Below are 17,553 nucleotides of genomic sequence, written 5' to 3'. Positions count from 1 at the left end.
AATATAATACTAACAATAGTAATAATGAAATATAAAAATAATAATAGTAATGAAAAGGAATATAACAAAAAAAGGAAGGGGGGGGGAAGAAAAACCAGTGATGCACAATGCAATTGGTCACCACCCGCTGACCGATGCCCCAGCAGCGATCCGCGCCTCCCGGCCAACTCCCCCTGTTTATATACTGGGCATGACATTCCATGGTATGGAATATCCCTTTGGCTAGTTCAGGTCAGCTGCCCCGGCTATGCTCCCTCCCAGCTTCTTGCACACCTGCTTGCTGGCAGAGCATGGGAAACTGAAAAGTCCTTGGCTTAAGATAAGCGCTACTTAGCAACAACTAAAACATCAGAGTGTTATCAACATCATTCTCACACTAAATCCAAAACACAACACTGTACCAGCTACTAAGAAGAGAGTTAACTCTGTCCCAGCCGAAACCAGGACAGTTATCCACTGTGTGTAGAAATACTGTCTCAAGAGGACTGGGATTTCACAGGACGATTTCTATGGGCAGAGACAGAAATAAAGACCGACCTCTTTTGGCATGGATATCTACCCTAAGGGGCTGCAGAGACTGCCCTTGGGACACACCCATATACTGCTTTCAAAGAATAACAGCACATAATTCTGTTTCAATCAACCACCACCAATTTCATAGGCATGGCATGGCGTCTGAACACACACTTTACAGAAAGAAAAACAACGCACATATGAGCTGGGAGAAGAGAACAATGCTACGTGTAATGCGGTATCTAAGGATCTTCCTTCCGTTATATCATCCAGTCATATTCGCATTGCAAAGATCTTTGTTAGCTCCCACAGATGGGGAGTTTGGGACTTCAGGTGAGGCCACACAGCTCATTTGGTGTCATGCTGTTCTCTTGGTTTTGTACGTGAGCTGGGCACTTCCAGTTTTCCTAAGGTAGCAGATATAGAGGCCTTTGTTTCACATCTTTAAGAAAAACAAAAGTGAAGGAAAAGGGGCAGACAGACACGTTGGAGTTTCTCAGGAAAGATGCAAACACACTTGATGTAAAACACGTTTCTGAAATATTCCATTGGGACAGACAGCACCAGAGCCTCCAAAAGCAAACCTTACCCTTTCAGAATCACCTTGAAGAACAATTACAGGATTATTGTAGCAAGTTACAAAACAGTTAATCAGAGAGGCATGACTTTTCATAAATAAATGTCCAGGCTCCTGGCTCTCCAGGGCCCTGAACTTTACGCAGAATGAACGTTTTGCTTGCTAACATCCTGCAGCAGGTCAAGGCAGAGGAACTGCAGGCCCTGTGCTATAACAGTACACAGTACTGACAGCAGGGAAGACAGTACTGATATAGTGAGGCATTCATAGAATATATATGCAGAAAATATTTATCAGAGGACAAATAAACCCACTCTTTCTGTTGTTCTGCCAGTTTTTCTGCCAAGCATTTTACCAGGACAGGGTCTACTTTGGAGTCAAACTTACTGGTGAACCAGTGTCCGTAATTCATAAACCATCTTAATTCTGCAGCCCCATAGATGCAGACACTGTGAAGGTGGGTACCAGTGCACAGAGGATACAAATGGTCTTCAAGATAATTCCATTTCACCAAACGAGTTTTGCTTTGTAGGTCTGTTCTATCCTGGGCCGACCTTGAATTTTCCCCAGGGACCCCAGGAACACATACAAGAGTGGCCCAGAAATGTTCATCTGGAGAGTATGTATCCCTTGACCATTCAAAAAAATCTTTTGCAAGAGAGCTTTCAAGAGTATATTGAATAAATGCTCGACTTAAAATAGGCACTGCCTACAAATACCTCAATATTATGAGGTGGCAGATTCTTGGAAATGTTGGTTTGTACAGGCATCTGCATGTATTCATAAGGCGCTTTCATAAGTTCATAGTGATAAGTAAATCGTTCTCTTTTGCTACTGCTTGGCTTTACACTTTCCAGCATGTTTCCTCCACCAAGTTTCTTCAGTTCAGCGACCAACTGGAAATTCGACCTCAAAGTGAAATCTTGGCCACACAAACTAATAACATACTTCCAGGGAACTGAAGAGTCCATCTGTATTGGGTTTGCGTGGCAAGGTTTTGGTAGTGGGGGGGCTACAGGGGTGGCTTCTGTGAGAAGCTGCTAGAAGCTTCCCCTATGTCCAATAGAGCCAATGCCAGTCAGCTCCAAGACGGACCCACCGCTGGCCAAAGCTGAGCCAATCAGTGACAGTGGTAGCGCCTCTGTGATAACATATTTAAGAAAGGGAAAAAAAGTTACGGCACAGCAGCAATTGCAGCCGGAGAGGGGAGTGAGAATATGTGAGAGAAACAACTCTGCAGACACCAAGGTCAGGGAAGGAGGAGGGGGAGGAGGTGCTCCAGGTGCCGGAGCAGAGATTCCCCTGCAGCCCATGGAGAAGACCGTGGTGAGGCAGGTTGTCCCCCTGCAGCCCATGGAGGTCCATGGTGGAGCAGGTATCCACCTGCAGCCCATGGAGGACCCCATGCTGGAGCAGGTGGATGTGCCTTGAAGGAGGCTGTGACCCCGTGGAGAGCCCGTGCTGGAGTAGGCTCCTGGCAGGACCTGTGGACCCATGGAGAGAGGAGCCCACACTGAAGCAGGTTTGCTGGCAGGACTTGTGACCCCACTGGGGACCCACGCTGGAGCAGTCTGTTCCTGAAGGACTGCACCCCATGGAAGGGACCCATGCTGGAGCAGTTTGTGAAGAACTGTAGCCCATGGGAAGGACTCATGTTGGAGAAGTTTGTGGAGGACTGTCTCCCGTGGGAGGGACCCCACGCTGGAGCAGGGGAAGAGTGTGAGGAGTCCTCCCCCTGAGGAGGAAGGAGCGGCAGAAACAATGTGTGATGAACTGACCCAAACCCCCATTCCCTGTCTCCCTGCGCTGCTCGGGGGGGAGGAGGTAGAGAAAATTCAGGAGTAAAGTTAAGCCCGGGCAGAAGGGAGGGGTGGGGGTAAGGTGTTTTAAGATTTGGTTTTATTTCTCATTACACTACTCTGATTTGACTGGTAATAAATTAAATTAATTTTTTTCCCCAAGTCGAGTCTGTTTTGCCTGTGACGGTAATTGGTGAGTGATCTCCCTGTCCTTATCTCTACCCATGAGCCTTTCGTTTTATTTTCTCTCCCCTGTCCAGTTGAGGAGGGGGAGTGATAGAGCGGTGTTGGTGGGTACCTGGAATCCAGCCAGGGTCAACCCACCACACCATCAAATCAGACAAACAATTGAAATCTGCTTGCAGCCTTGAAATATGAGCATAGTCCACTGTCTCCAATTTTAACGCAATGAAAATATTGGGGAAACATTTAGCTAGATTGTTCATAGCAGATTTGAAACTTTTTGCTGCTTTTTGGTTATAATGGATGCAGTAAATATTTTGATGACTGTACAGAGAATGTATGAGCCTTTCTACCATTACTGCATCTTTGTGAACAACCAAGGAATAGGGTATTGGAAAATTATCTTCCTCTGGAGAAACAGGTTTTAGGTAGTATTTCCTAAGTGAATGATACACGTGGCAATCACTTGTCATTGCTACAACATCTTCATCATCTAAATCAATTATCTCTTTTCTTCTTATCTCTAAATTCTTGCCAATTTCATGGGGATCTTGTTTGTATATAGATGAACAATTAATTTCATACTGAAAGTCATTTCTAAGATAGGAATACCTGTTTGTAACATAAGAAGTGCTCAAGAAGTGCTCAACCAAATAAATGCCCTTAGGTGGAAAAAAGTGTCTTTCAACATGGAGGAGTTTCAGCAGTACAATCAGCCACCCCATAACACACAGGATCAGAATCTTCCTTCTTGTGGGACATTTGCAGGGACACTTACGTCTCTTCATTCTGTAAGAAAACAGAGATATAATGGTATTTTAAATCAGGAACAATGCATCAGAGACAATTCCAGCTTCTAACAAAGACATGTGCACACCGTTCTGGCTACAGCATAAACACCACCTTAGCAGGACAGGGCACTGTGAATCTGCAGTTTCTTCTTAATCATCATATTAATTCAAAGACAGATTTTGCCACAATAACAGGCAAAGATTTCATTCCTCTGAATTAGCTGACTGAAGGCAATAAAACAACTCAAATTTCAGATAATTTCCAGCTAAATAAGAGTGTTGGAACAAGACTCCTACTGTTTATTTTCCAAACCTTTTTTTAATTTCTTCTAAGTCACAAACTGAGGTACAGCAACCCCTGCATTGACAGAAACATGACTATCCTCTAAGTGAGTAGGAAGGAGAGTTTATTTTCCCAAGTAACTCCAGGGAATTCAACGCGAGTAGCAAGGGAATCTCTTGTGAGTCTGCAAAGAATGTGTGCTTAATGGTAGGTATTAGAATTTTAAAAAAATAAAGCATTAAACTGAAAGCTTTAGAATTCAGTCAGAGCATCCTTGTTGTCTCTAACACTGAGGTTGGCCCATGAAGATGTCCAAGGGGAAATTAATTTCCTTCCCATCCTCTCCCAGCAGGGTCTGACATGCCCAAAGTCCTCTCTGTGCCCAGATTTCTTCTGGAAAATACTGCTAACTTGCCTTGAAAAAAGAGACAGATGAAGACATAGCACTTCCATCCACTGGAACGGGTATATAATATAACCTTTTGAAGGCAGGAGGGGTAGCAGTGAGCAATAGCGCATCTATCCTGTTCTCTGCTGCATGACACAACCTCGGCTGCGACTGCAAAAACACAGACATGGCCCCTTTTTATGCAACAGGGTATTTAATAACATTCCTGTGTAGCAACTTAACAACTGAGGTATTACTGCAATAAAAGCTAAATACAGTGATTCTCTTTCCATATAGCTTTGCTTTACCAGCTGAATGCAAGCAGCATTGTTGCTATCTCTGAATTAAAATTAGACCAGAGTTGACATTAGTTTAAGCTCTACTTTCTCTCTAAATTGAACAGCTCCCAATATTTTCTATTCAGAAGAAGCTGTTCCAGAATGCTTCAGAGTGAAGGAAATGCCTTCCCACTTTGCCAGCTTATGTTCAGACCTGTTATGGGGTTTGAAACTTTGGAAGTGCACAATCAGCAGAAGCATTCATGTAACCTGCTGTAAATGTTATCCAATGCCTTTACAAGGCCAGAGAGGCTTCGATTCAGAACAGAATGCTACAAAACAGTCATTTGCAGATAAAATAGATGATTCGGGAGGATGGTACATAGTCTCAATGACAGGAGGTTCCCTGGACAGTGGGCAGCTTGTCTCTAGGTCTCCCCCCATCACTCACTCCCTGCCTCCCCCCATGTCAGATGCAGGACAGGGGACACAGACAAAGCACCATGTGCTCTCTGGTTCCTGAAGCTACACAACAGGTGATGATGCCATGACAAAACAGTCCCCAGTCAGTCCCAGCATTATAGCTGGGTGGATGGATGACTCAACCCTTCTCCTTCAATTCCTGCAACAAGCATAAGGCAACGCAACGCTGTGCCTTATTCTCCTCAACTGTACCAACCGCAGCAGGAGCTATGCTTCCACATGCAAAACCAAAATGAGTCCTTCAAACCAAATGTTGGGGCTTCCCTGCCCCTCTTCCCCAGTTTCCAGGTGCAGTTACTGGCAGGAATAAAATGGTGGGACCACCAGAAGCAGCTCAGATGCCTGCAGATCCCACATATGCATGTAAAATCAAGTATTGATGTGTGCATGCAGCACTTACTGCAAGACTAACTTGGGCATCTTTAGCATTCCCACCAATGTCAGGTCTTGCAAGCAGTAGCTTCACAGTCAAAACTCAACCTGTCAAGACGGAGCTGCTTCATTAGTCTGTTCTCCCTGCATTTCCCTGTGCCTCTTTCTCCTTGTTATTTCTCTTCTAGGGGCAACAGAAAGGAGAAGGAAATGCCACCTCCTTGTTTCATCCAGGTATGCCAGGTATAGATTGGGGAAGGGAGCGGGGTGAGCCAACACATACCTATTTTGTAGAAGCCAGAGCTCGGCAGCTCTCTGTAGGTTTTATGAACAGCCTCTACGTACGCTAACAAAGAGGAAAAAAACCCAGATCTCTCTCCCCGTTGCTCCATTATCACAAAGCCAAAATCCCAGCTTCCCCCTTAGCCAGCACGTGCTTGCCTTCACTTCTTCTCCAAACTAATCCCAGCTCAATGTCTAATCCAGGTCTCCTCTTTACCTACTTCCTTCGTGTATCTATGTACCTGGAGAAAATTCGCTCTCAAAAGCCACTCCTAACCAAAGCCAGGTTTCAAGCCATGTGACAGAAGCCCTACAGAGGGGAACGTGGCTAACCTGCTCCCATTTTTTCTTTGGAGGAAGCAGACCTGTGTGGTGCGATCTCTCTGTGCATCCCACTTTGTGCCTCTGCCTGGTGGTCTACCTGGCTACCAAGGACAACCTGTATCACTCCTGGCTGAACAGGGATCACCTCATTCAGGGAATGAATCTTCCCTTCCTCTCTACCTCCTTCAGAAAGGCAAAAGAGAACCTGGGGAAAAAAAAAAGGGGGAAAAAAAAAAAAAAAGAAAAAAAAGTAAAAAACCCAAAAGTGTATCCTCCACTGCTCCAAAACCCCTCTATCTACAGTAGCCCTGCCCAGCTACCACCCAGCCTCAAACATTCTGTTTCTAGGCAAACCAACAAAAAAGCCATCATGACATGCTTTCCTGCCTGAAACTACCAATCTAGACCACTGGAGCCCTGTGCGGTCTGGAGTTAGACCAGGACGTGCAAGAAATCACCTGGACAGCATAGAGGACTCCCTCTTCGCAGCTGACGAGCAAAGGATCTGCACTCAGCTGCCTGAATTTTCCTATGGTTTTCAGCACTGCCAACCACAAGATACTATTGTGCCATATAAAGAGGTCATAGAAATCCAGAAGACTGTGGTGACATGGTTCGAATTCCCCACGGAAGAAGGAATTAAGGAGCACTGGTGAGAAATCTCAGCTCCTCCATCGAATCCCTTGTTTATGGAGGCTTTCCTCCTGATCCTAGCCAGCATCTGGTCAGATGAGAGAATCAGGAACCAGCAATTATATCCAGCCCCATATGTTTGGGTGGGTTTTTTTGGTTTTTTTACAACATGCACTATATCACTGTCACCACAGTGGTCCAGACAGAATCAGGCCATGTATGACCCCAACCACTCTTAAGCACTCTAACATCTCTCCAGCAGTGCAGTTCACCACTACCAATATCCTGCTGTCCCTCCTGCTCCATCCTTATCACATTAAATTCATACTCTCTGTCATTACCTCCAAGGCACTCCACGGCTAGGCTCGGTATGTCAGTACAAGGGCAACAGCTTTGCTCTTTAGGCATAAAACGTTTGCCTCTAACCAGGATGAAGTTAGTTTCTGCAAAAGACTGTGATTTCTTGAGGAACAGTGCAAGACCAGGGAATGAAATCGCTTGGGACAGAAGGGCCACCACAAATCTCATCAGGTTTTGATTCAAGTGCAAAACTCTTATTTCTTAGCACATGCAGCACTGGAAGCCCCACTCAAACATAGCAGTGTATGCTGGAGTAGGAGAGAATGAATGGCACGTGGCAGACGGGAACAGGCACCTAGAGCTACCTGAAGCACCTACCTGGGGTAGCACTGACCAGATGTTATCTCCAGTTAACTTGCTCACGAATATTTTTTTCTCAGGTGCTACCATACCATATGCAGGACCAACGTTCCCTCTTTTGTACAAGAATTTTATACTAGGGAGGGAGCACGGCATTGCTATCTTGCCTTGTTTTGTAAAATCTTTGCACTTTCTCTTCTGCATATAAGACGACTCCTGAGGAAATTAATGGAGACTGATCGCATCTTGCAACTAACACATATCACGCAGCTGGTCTATATACACATATACAGTGTCTAACCTGGTCAGGGCACTTACTGGATAGGATGTAAAGTACTGAATGATTCAGAAAAGATAAATGGGTGGTTTTATTTATCCTTTGCATCTGTAATGCAAGAACAAGGGATGTTCAAAGAAAACAGACATACAACAAATACAAGTGAAAGACATTAATGTTGTGTAACAACACACATGTAAGGTAAACTAAAGCCTGCTTTTAGGATTCTTTTGGGAGGGTGTCGTGGTTTAACCCCAGCTGGCAACTAAGCACCACACAGCTGCTTGCTCACTCCCCCCACCAGTGGGATGGGGGAGAGAATCAGAAGAGTAAAAGTGAGAAAACTTGTGGGTTGAGATGAAGACAGTTTAATAGGTAAAGCAAAAGCCGCACACACAAGCAAAGCAAAACAAGGAATTCATTCACTTCTTCCCATAGGCAGGCAGGTATTCAGCCATCTCCAGGAAAGCAGGGCTCCATCACGTGTAACGGTTACTTGGGAAGACAAAACACCATCACTCCGAACATCCCCCCTTCTTCCTTCTTCCCCCAGCTTTATATGCTGAGCATGATGTCATATGGTATGGAATATCCTTTTGGTCAGTTGGGGTCAGCTGTCCCAGCTGTGTCGCCTCCCAACTTCTTGTGCACCCCCAGCCTACTCGCTGGCAGGGCAGTGTGAGAAGCAGAAAAGGTCTTGACTCTGTGTAAGCACTGCTCAGCAATAAGGAAAACATCTCTGTATTATCAACACTGTTTTCAGCACAAATCCAAAACATAGCCCCATACTAGCTACTATGAAGAAAATTAACTCTACTCCAGCCAAAAACAGCACAGAGGGGAAAAAAAAGTATTAAAACAATTCTAACTCTAGCTCAGCTGACTCATAACATTTCTACACACCACCAGATACTTACTCTGTGGACTTCCCTAAGCATGTCTTTGGGGTATGGCTAGTCTGGCTCTGTCATGAGCAAAGACTGCAGCACGTCACACATTTATCTGACCGGGCACCTCTGTCAGAAGGAAGCAACATCCACAGCACCCTCCTCCCTTTCTCCTTCCCATGCTGACCCTGGCACAGCCCAGGCTCTGGGACTCTGCTCTCAGGAGCCGAGAGGGGGACAGGACAGGAATCGGCACCTGAGGATCGGAACCGAGGCTGCCAGCGTCCTCCTGCTCTGGCTGACCTCCAATGGCTCATATCCACCAGAGTTACAGCAGCTTTGGCCCTCTTTGAGGCCACCCTTCTATAAAGGGTTAAGGATGGATTCGAACAACTCAGAGAAATGGACAGGTTCCCTTCAGCAGCGCAGAGAAACTGGCAGGCTTTGGGCTTGTGCTACCTCTCTGAAGGCATGTTTCCACTTTACTAAGACCCTAATGATTTACATATGGAAAGCCCTGGTTCCTGAGATAGCCCAGGGCTTTACTGTTACTCCTCACACTATTATTTCTGCTGTTTCCATAAACCACGCGTACACAGAGTAACAGCAACTCCCAGTCTGTGCAACTCAGCAATGCCAATGTCATTCTTGTACAGGAGGAGTTTGCAGCTCCCTTCACCCTGAGCAGGAACAAATTACCGACTCTCACCTTCCTCTCGTTCTGCACAGCAACTCTTACCTGCAATCCGCACAGTCAACCACCTCTTGCATCCCTGTATCAGCAGTACAAATCAGAAAACATGAAAACTGACTGCCTCCCTTGCTGCAAAAAAGGTAGCGGACCACCCCCACCCCCCCACACCCCCCCACTGAAGAAACAGCCCCAGCCCCTCCAGAAGCCTCTCTTCCTATTTGGCAAACAACTCACGTATGGCTATTGGAAACAGCCTTCTTGGGAATAAAGCAGTTTCCAAAAAGCTGTTCCTTTAAAGTAACAGACACATTATTCAAGATAATTTTTCTTTAACTCAAAAATCAAAGACCTGTAGGTATTTACATTTTAACATCAACTCTTTTCTCCTTCTCCCCATCTAGCAAAAACTCCTGCGGGGCAAATACAACCATGAAAAACAGTGACGGTTCAGACAAGCTACTTTTGATAGAGACCATTTGGAACTAAAAAGTACCTAATTAGGAGTTTGCTTTAACCAGTCCAAAAAGGGCAAACGCATCATTGGCCTCATCAAAATCTATGGTCTTCTTCCAACCTTTCCTATGCACTGCGAAGGTGTTCCCAGTTTGTCTTTATTCAGATCACACTGATTTATTAACAGTTTGTCGACCACTTTGTTTGAGACTACAAGGAATTTTGCAATTCCCCAGCACTTCATTCCCTTTCCTCATCGTCTCTTTTCTATTATAGCTTGTGCTCCACTAAACACAAGCGCTTCAGTGATTAATTGAAGATTAATTCAGATTCATTGATCTACAGAGTCCACAAGCTCCCTGGATGCTGCCCACAGGGAGGAGCTGTCAGATCCATCACAGGAAGCCCAGATCCTGGTGGGGCCGAGACGCACCAGAAGCCTCCCTGCAGGCAAAAGGATGAAATTCCTGCTTTGGAGGTTGTTTTTCGTCCAGGGAGGCTGCAGGGATCTCTGCTCAGAGCAGGCTGGCCCCATGGAGAGGAGAAGGAGCTCCAGGCACAGCGCTGAAAACAACGGGGTCAGCAGCAGGACATGCAGGCAGGGGCTATCTGAGGAAGCTTGTAATGTGTCTGCCTGCAACAACCAATGCATCGCAACTTTCCTGAGGAACACAAGATATGTATCAGCCAATATCCACTGGCCCTCCTGCTATGCCCTCTGCCAGTCCTTCCTGAAGGACCTGTTCAGTAGGTAAGCAAAAGTCCAAGCTCAACCACCAACTACATGGAGAAACAGAAAAACAAAAGCCATCATCTCCCTTTAACGTGTACCCCTATCTAATTTATACTGCTACTTTTCTACTTTAGCGTTACCCATCAGAGAGGTCTGTGACACTCTACAGTTGGCTACAGATGCCACAAACGATTTTTGGTGTCATGCCAGATGGCCAGCTGGTGGGAACCATCTCTTTATCTGTTGTCACGTCAGCTTGGGAATGAACCCAGAGTGTGGAGCAGCAAGATATGTTGGCTGCTACCAGAATAGGGATTCTTGGAAAATTCAGGCTGTAAGTAGGCAGTACTCTCTCCTCAGTGGATCTGAAATACATAGTACTCACTACGAATACTGTCATGGGGCAACCTGATTTTGCACTTGCCAGAGAGCAAGGGTTAAGTGAAAGGGTCAAGTCTGAATGCAAGTCTGTGGAAGGAGAGGAAACGGAGAGAGCGGATGCAGGGGAGTGGGAGTTCTCCTACCCCACTGTGTTGTTCCCTCTCCCATGCAGAAGCCCTTCTGCAGACGCACAGCACGAACCAGGCTCCTTGTTCATCACTTAGGTTAAAAAAAAAAAAAAAAACCAGAAAGAAAGGAACGGATGCTGAGAAAAGTAGGAGCAGCAGAACAGAGGTTGGGAAATGATGAAAGAGGAGAATGGAGAGAGGAATCAATGAGGGTGTTTTCATGTAGGCAGCATTAAAATAAATAAATAAATAAATAAACAGAGCAGCAAAACAGGTGCTTTCTCTGACTTGCTACTCTCCCATCCCTCAAAGGCATCTGAGGCAAAACCAGTGTCTACACCTTTCCTTGGAAACCAGATTACAGCGTATATTTCAGTGTAACCAACACCATTACCATATAATAGCAGGAACATGGGAACAATTCCCTCTCCTCCAGGCAAAAACACTTTGGGAAAAGTTCTCTCTTCTCTCCCTGATAAAAGATCTCTGCTTAATACACATCTGCTCCCACAGCAATGCAAACTTGGTTGTTTGCATTACCAGCTTTGCAGAAAGACACAGTTAGTTCCTTCTGGTTTTCCCTCTACTCTATACAAATCAAGGCACTTGGTGGATCTCTGGGGAAGGTAGAGGAGATGATGTTCCTGGGAAGCTGGGGAAGGAGAAAAGTAGTGATGTGCTTCGCTAAGTGATTTTTTATTTTTTTTTTTTTAGTAAACTGGCTGAGTTAAACTTTTAACTCTACTTGATTATTCAATGCTGCTAGCTGGGAAAGTTAATTTATTCATGTGCTAGTATTTACTGCTGCTAGCTGGTTATTTTCATCCCAAATTTATCTATTGATAGGGATTGCGGAGCTTCTGTAGGAGTACTTTTTACTGGCATTAAATCTAGATCGGTTGATTCTATCAAGTTTGTCTGGTTTTCCACCCACTTTCCCTGCACTGGAGCCTCAGCCTATGCTCCTGTAACAGATAGCAGTGCCCACTACCAGCCTCGTTCCATGCAACTCACACCCTTGTTTTGGCCTGCCTGATGTAATACTTCGATTTCCTCTAAATGATGGACAACCGAAGAGCTAAGTAACTACAATTACTTATGTGCTGCTTTATGGACCTCTAATTGCGAGGTTCAAGATGTGGAAAAATACACCATTACTTTTAGACCCAAGTCTAATTAAATGATAAGCCTGCCAATTTTAAGACCCTGAAGACTTAAAACAACATGGTGCCCCAAGGAACAACAACAAAAATCTACAGTTTACCACAGCCTGTTTTGTGCTTCTGGAAGAGGAAAGACAGCTTCTCACCAGATACATGGGAAACACAGGTTCAGCAAAGATTTAGCAATTATGGATATCACACATGACTTTGTCCTGTCTCGCAATGATTTTGTTATCCCAGTGCTAAATATGAGGACTCTTTATTGCATGGGATACATAGATTTGTGTTTCCTTACAGAACCTGCTGTGCTGACAGTAAGTTGTTTTGCTTGTCTGTCTGCCACTCAGTCCCAACCCTTTGTATGTTCTTTAGAAAAGGCTGAATGCTCTTTTCTAGTTGTCTCCAATACATCGGTGATCCCCATAATTACAGTAGACTATCTAACATTATTTCCTGCATGTCCATGTCCCAGAGATATATCGAGGTAAGGAAAGTCTGTGTCTCTGCTCTCTAGCCAGGAAAAGAGGCAAGTGACTTCTGCAGGGTCATGCAAGAAGACAGCAGCACAAGAGAGAAGTGAACCTGGCTCTTCTGCATCCCCAACTAATCTGAACTGCTGTGGTGGGTTGACCTTGGCTGGCCACCAGGTGCCCACCAAGCCACTCTATCACTCCCCCTCCTCAGTGGGGGGGGAATAAGATGGAAAAGAACTTGTGGGTCAAGATAAAGGCAGTTTAAAAGAAAAAGCAAAGGCCGCATGCAAAAGCAAAGGAAAACAAAAAGATTTATTCTCTACTTCCCATCAGCAGGCACTGTCCAGCCTCTTCCTGGGAAGCAGGGCTTCAGTACACGTAGCAGTTGCTCTGGAAGACAAATGTAAATAATGAATGCCCCCCCTCCTCCTCCTTTCTCTTAGCTTTTATTGCTGAGCATGATGTCATATGGCATAGAATATCTCTTTGGTCAGTTTGGGTCAGCTGTTCTGGCTATGTCCCCTCCCAACCTCTTGCCTACCCCCAGCCAACTGGTCTTTGGGGGAGGGATTGGAGAGACAGCCTTGATGCTGTGCGAGCACTGCTCAGCAGTAGCCAAAACACTGGTGTGTTGTCATCAACACCTTTCTAGCTACCAATACAAAGCACAGCACTATGAGGGGTGCTATGGGGAAAGTTAACTCCATCCCAGCCAGACCCAATACAACTGTTTTACAATAACTTGCTGGAAGCTGCTCTGGTGGATGCCTGAAAAGAAAAATCTCTCAGCAAATCCCTTGGTATGTCCCAAACTATTCTGTCCTGCCAGCCAGAGGATTTGCAGTCCTGTTAAAGCAAGGAAGTGTTCAGAAAGCCCAGGGATAGTCAGTCATGGAAATTCTCAAGCCTGATTGTTTATACATTGAATATTTAAATTCTCTAAGAGATGGGAGTATCCATGTTTGCCAAGGACTTAATGCACCATAAAGGCAGGAATCAAGATAAAAATAAATAAATAAATAAAATTTAATTTAAAAAAACCAAACCAAACAACCCAGGTAAATAGAGTCTACTCACTTCTAATTTGGGGCAATCTAGAGTTTAACAGCTTCTCTTTGACTCATATGAGAGTTTAAAATAATAATACTATTATGGTGGAGTGAGGGTTAACCTTTACCCCCAAACTACCGTATAACATAAATGTCAGGCCCAAAGGGCTAGAACTTGTGTACATTGGCAAGCAGTATCACCGTAAAAGAGGGTGGAAGTTTCCTGTTAGATGGGGAGGCAGGAGAAACTGCACCGTGCTACAGAAAAGCTCCAATTAACAGCTGGAAATATTCCTTCCCCTCTCCACCAAGCTGCTTGCAGACTCTCATCCGTGAGCCCCCACTGTAAATCACCCCCTTTGAGTCAATTCCTCCTGAGTCAAAGCCTTCACCAAAGTTACAGCTTGTCAAATCAGCAACATCATTTCAAGGAGAGCTGCAGACCCACCTCCTGGACTTTGCTTTGGTCTCTTCCCCTTGTAGAGTTCTTTAGGATGCTCTGTCCCAGAAGATTGACACAAGCACAGCCAGCTCGGTAGTTAAACAAAGTCCAGGTGTCTGCTCCATCCTGCCAGTGGCTGCAGCGTTCAGCTTTATCGGTGTTTCAAGCGCGTATGAAGTCAGATGTACAGAAGTAGCAGGGAAAACATTATTGCCTGCAAAGATTAAGAAAGAAAAGTGTAAAATGTTAGCTGAAAAATAGTGAGTGTAGAAGCTTTGTGTGATAAGCCGCAGAAGCCATTATCTGTATAATAAGCATATATTTTTGTTTACTCACATAGCATTTCTAAGCACCAAGAAGATGGGGAAAAAAACACCGTAAAAAGAACAGATCATGTCAAAGCAACCTAATTTCCTTCTACAGCAGGGTGAAGAGGACTTGGGGAGAGGGAGGAAAACACTCAGATGTGAAGAGTCTCTGTCAAAAGCCTTACCGAGTTCAAGGCTCGCACAGTATTTTCGCAAGCCAGGAAACGAGGAGCACGTCAGACATTCAAAGCTGCGTCCACCCTGAGACGCACCGGCAGAAGCGAGGTGACACAGGGGCCCAAGCCAGAAAGCTCAGCTGGATCCACGATGGCTCCCGCAGGGCCACCTCCAGACGGAGCAAACCAGAGCAAAAGCCGACAGCCCCCTCTGCACTCATGGGAGCCAAAACCCCCAGCACCACGCATTCAGTCCGAGCTTGCTACCTATGAGTCCGAGTCAGCCACAATGTCAGCGTGAGGGCTCAATTCCAGCCTCACACATCTGTCAACTTCAGGTCTCGGAGGCCTTGCTCACTCCACAGATAAAATAGCTCTGCCACCAAGCCAAGGCCAGAAATTTGGGCTACTGGTATCACCCCTACAGTCCTGGTGATACTTTTTGAAACTCTCTTTAGACACGATGATCTGCATTGCGAGTTCCCCTATACATAAATACCTCATGGTATACGATGTCTCTTATACGGCAAGAAATATATTTTTGTGCTATTATACCTAAGCTTCATGTGTATAATGGTTACAAAGAAATTTGAGGAACTATACATTGTACTATTTGCATGTACCACAAACAAACACCACAGTATTTTCCCTCAAGAAAAGCACAGCAGTGGTACTCTTGTCACCAAAATCAGGAATAAACCTCTTAACACCGATGTAGCATTAAGAAGCAGGCGTTCTTTTATTACAGCGCTGGATGCACGGGGGATCATTCCACCTAACGTGTATACCTGGTTAACACACAGTAAAGCATTTTATACCTTTCGAGCAACAGTTATCAATATTTTTACAGTTTCGCTTAGTTATCCTCATTCCTATTGGTTCTCGCAAGCCTCATCTCCACTTAAAGTTGCAGCATCCTCAATGAGTGATCTGCATGCGCAGTTGACTCTTGAGGTGGTCTTTGGGGGTCCTCTGGTGGTCTTCGATAGTCTTCCTCATGATGTCCCTTGGTTGAACTCTGCTTCTGCGCAGGCTCAGTTAACTTCTGCATACTTTGCATTTCTTGCGAATACCCAAAACTGATAAAGACCTACTGAAGCCTACCTAGTTTCTAATTACAAGGACATCCTGACCATATATACTTTCTCTTATCTACTGAATAGGACAATGCATGCCATAATTGGTAGCTAATTGGTAGCCTAGCCTAATATTTAGCAGACAACACTTAATTACTAAATAGAGTTTTACTATGGTATCAATCCCTCCTTTTCTTTTGAGGGTTGTAGCTCTTTGGAGCTCAAACCTCAGTTATATATTTAAATTAACTTTGCTTCTCCAGGTTTGGCTCATTTTGTAACTCAGTCAGCAGAGCCTGGGGGTACAATACTGATATTGAGGAACATCTGGCCCTCTTATCACATATTGTTACCTGCTAATCTTTGGTATGTAGGCCTACTTGTCCTTGGTACGCAGACTTGCTCATCTCTGGTATGCAAGCCTGCTTGTTTTATCTGTACAAAATTTACACAAAGGGGCTCTTCATCAAATTGCCTTAAGTCTTTGGTAACACTCTTAAGGCATGTGTAGCATTCTCCTCCTCTCCATCCACATTTCGACCAAATTATTGTGCACACCAGCCTCCTTTTCATCATCAGCCTTCCAGTTCATATGGATTTATAAACCACACATCTCTGTACTATGGAGCTTATTATTTCTCCTCCATTCTCCAGTGTGGCAGGAGCAAACATAGCTGAATCTCATAAGCTCCAAAGAGAGGTCTGGGTGCTGCAGATCCACAGGATCCCGCAGTCCTGCCTTAGCTCACTGGGCCCAGCACAGCAAATTCATATGGCAACAAAAGTCTCCGAATTCCCGCTTGATATTTGGCACTCCCTGTATGCATGACACACTGTTGCAAGACAGTAGCTGATTGGGGTCAACTTCGCCCCTTTTCAGTGTGATGGGGGTTACAGCGGGCAATGGTATCAAATGTTATTAATTGATAAAAAAATTAGGAACATAGAAATTAAAGATTACAGGAATTTCCTGCAAGACAAAACCTCCCAGCACATGCAAAAATGGAAAAGGTCTGCAGATAACTCTTAGAATCATTCAGATTGGAAAAGACCCTTAAGATCATCGAGTCCAACTGTTAACCTAACACTGCCAAGTCCACCATTAAACCATGTCCCTAAGCACCACGACTACACATCTTTTAAATACCTCCAGGGATGGTGACTCAACCACTTCCCTGGGCAGCCTGTTCCAATGCCTGACAACCCTTTTGGTGAAGAATTTTTTCCTAATATCCAATCTAAACCTCCCCTGGTACAACTTGAGGCTGTTTCCTCTCGTCCTATCACTTGGTACTTGGGAGAAGAGACCAACACCCACCTCGCTACAACCTCCTTTCAGGTAGTTGTAGAGAGCAATAAGGTCTCCCCTGAGCCTCCTTTTCTCCAGACTAAACAACCCCAGTTCCCTCAGCCGCTCCTCATAAGACTTGTTCTCCAGACCCTTCACCAGCTTCGTTGCTCTTCTTTGGACACGCTCCAGCACCTCAATGTCTTTCTTGTAGTGAGGGGCCCAAAACTGAACACAGGATTCGAGGTGCGGTCTCACCAGTGCCAAGTACAGGGGGACAATCACTTCCCTAGTCCTGCTGGCCACACTATTTCTGATATAAGCCAGGATGCTATTGGCCTTCTTGGCCACCTGGGCAGACTGCCGGCTCATATTCAGCCGGCTGTCGACCAACACCCCCAGGTCCTTTTCCGCCAGGCAGCTTTCCAGCCACTCTTCCCCAAGCCTGTAGTGTTGCAT

At 45.2% G+C, this 17,553-nt stretch overlaps 1 protein-coding gene across 1 annotated transcript; it reads right to left on the bottom strand.

Moving 5' to 3' along the window:
- Nucleotides 1–861: 861 nt before the first annotated feature.
- LOC127029040 (beta-1,3-galactosyl-O-glycosyl-glycoprotein beta-1,6-N-acetylglucosaminyltransferase 4-like) lies at nt 862–4,723 on the bottom strand. Its single transcript, XM_050914704.1, is given in 5 exon segments — nt 862–955; nt 1,405–1,785; nt 1,787–2,061; nt 3,219–3,861; nt 4,626–4,723. Coding segments are annotated over 5 exon segments (1,491 nt in total).
- Nucleotides 4,724–17,553: the final 12,830 nt, after the last annotated feature.

Source organism: Gymnogyps californianus, unplaced genomic scaffold (assembly GCF_018139145.2).
Source record: "Gymnogyps californianus isolate 813 unplaced genomic scaffold, ASM1813914v2 HiC_scaffold_63, whole genome shotgun sequence".
Taxonomy (NCBI): Eukaryota; Metazoa; Chordata; class Aves; order Accipitriformes; family Cathartidae; genus Gymnogyps; species Gymnogyps californianus.
The sequence above is the reverse complement of the archived record's forward strand: the minus strand, read 5'-3'. Positions and strand labels throughout refer to the sequence as shown.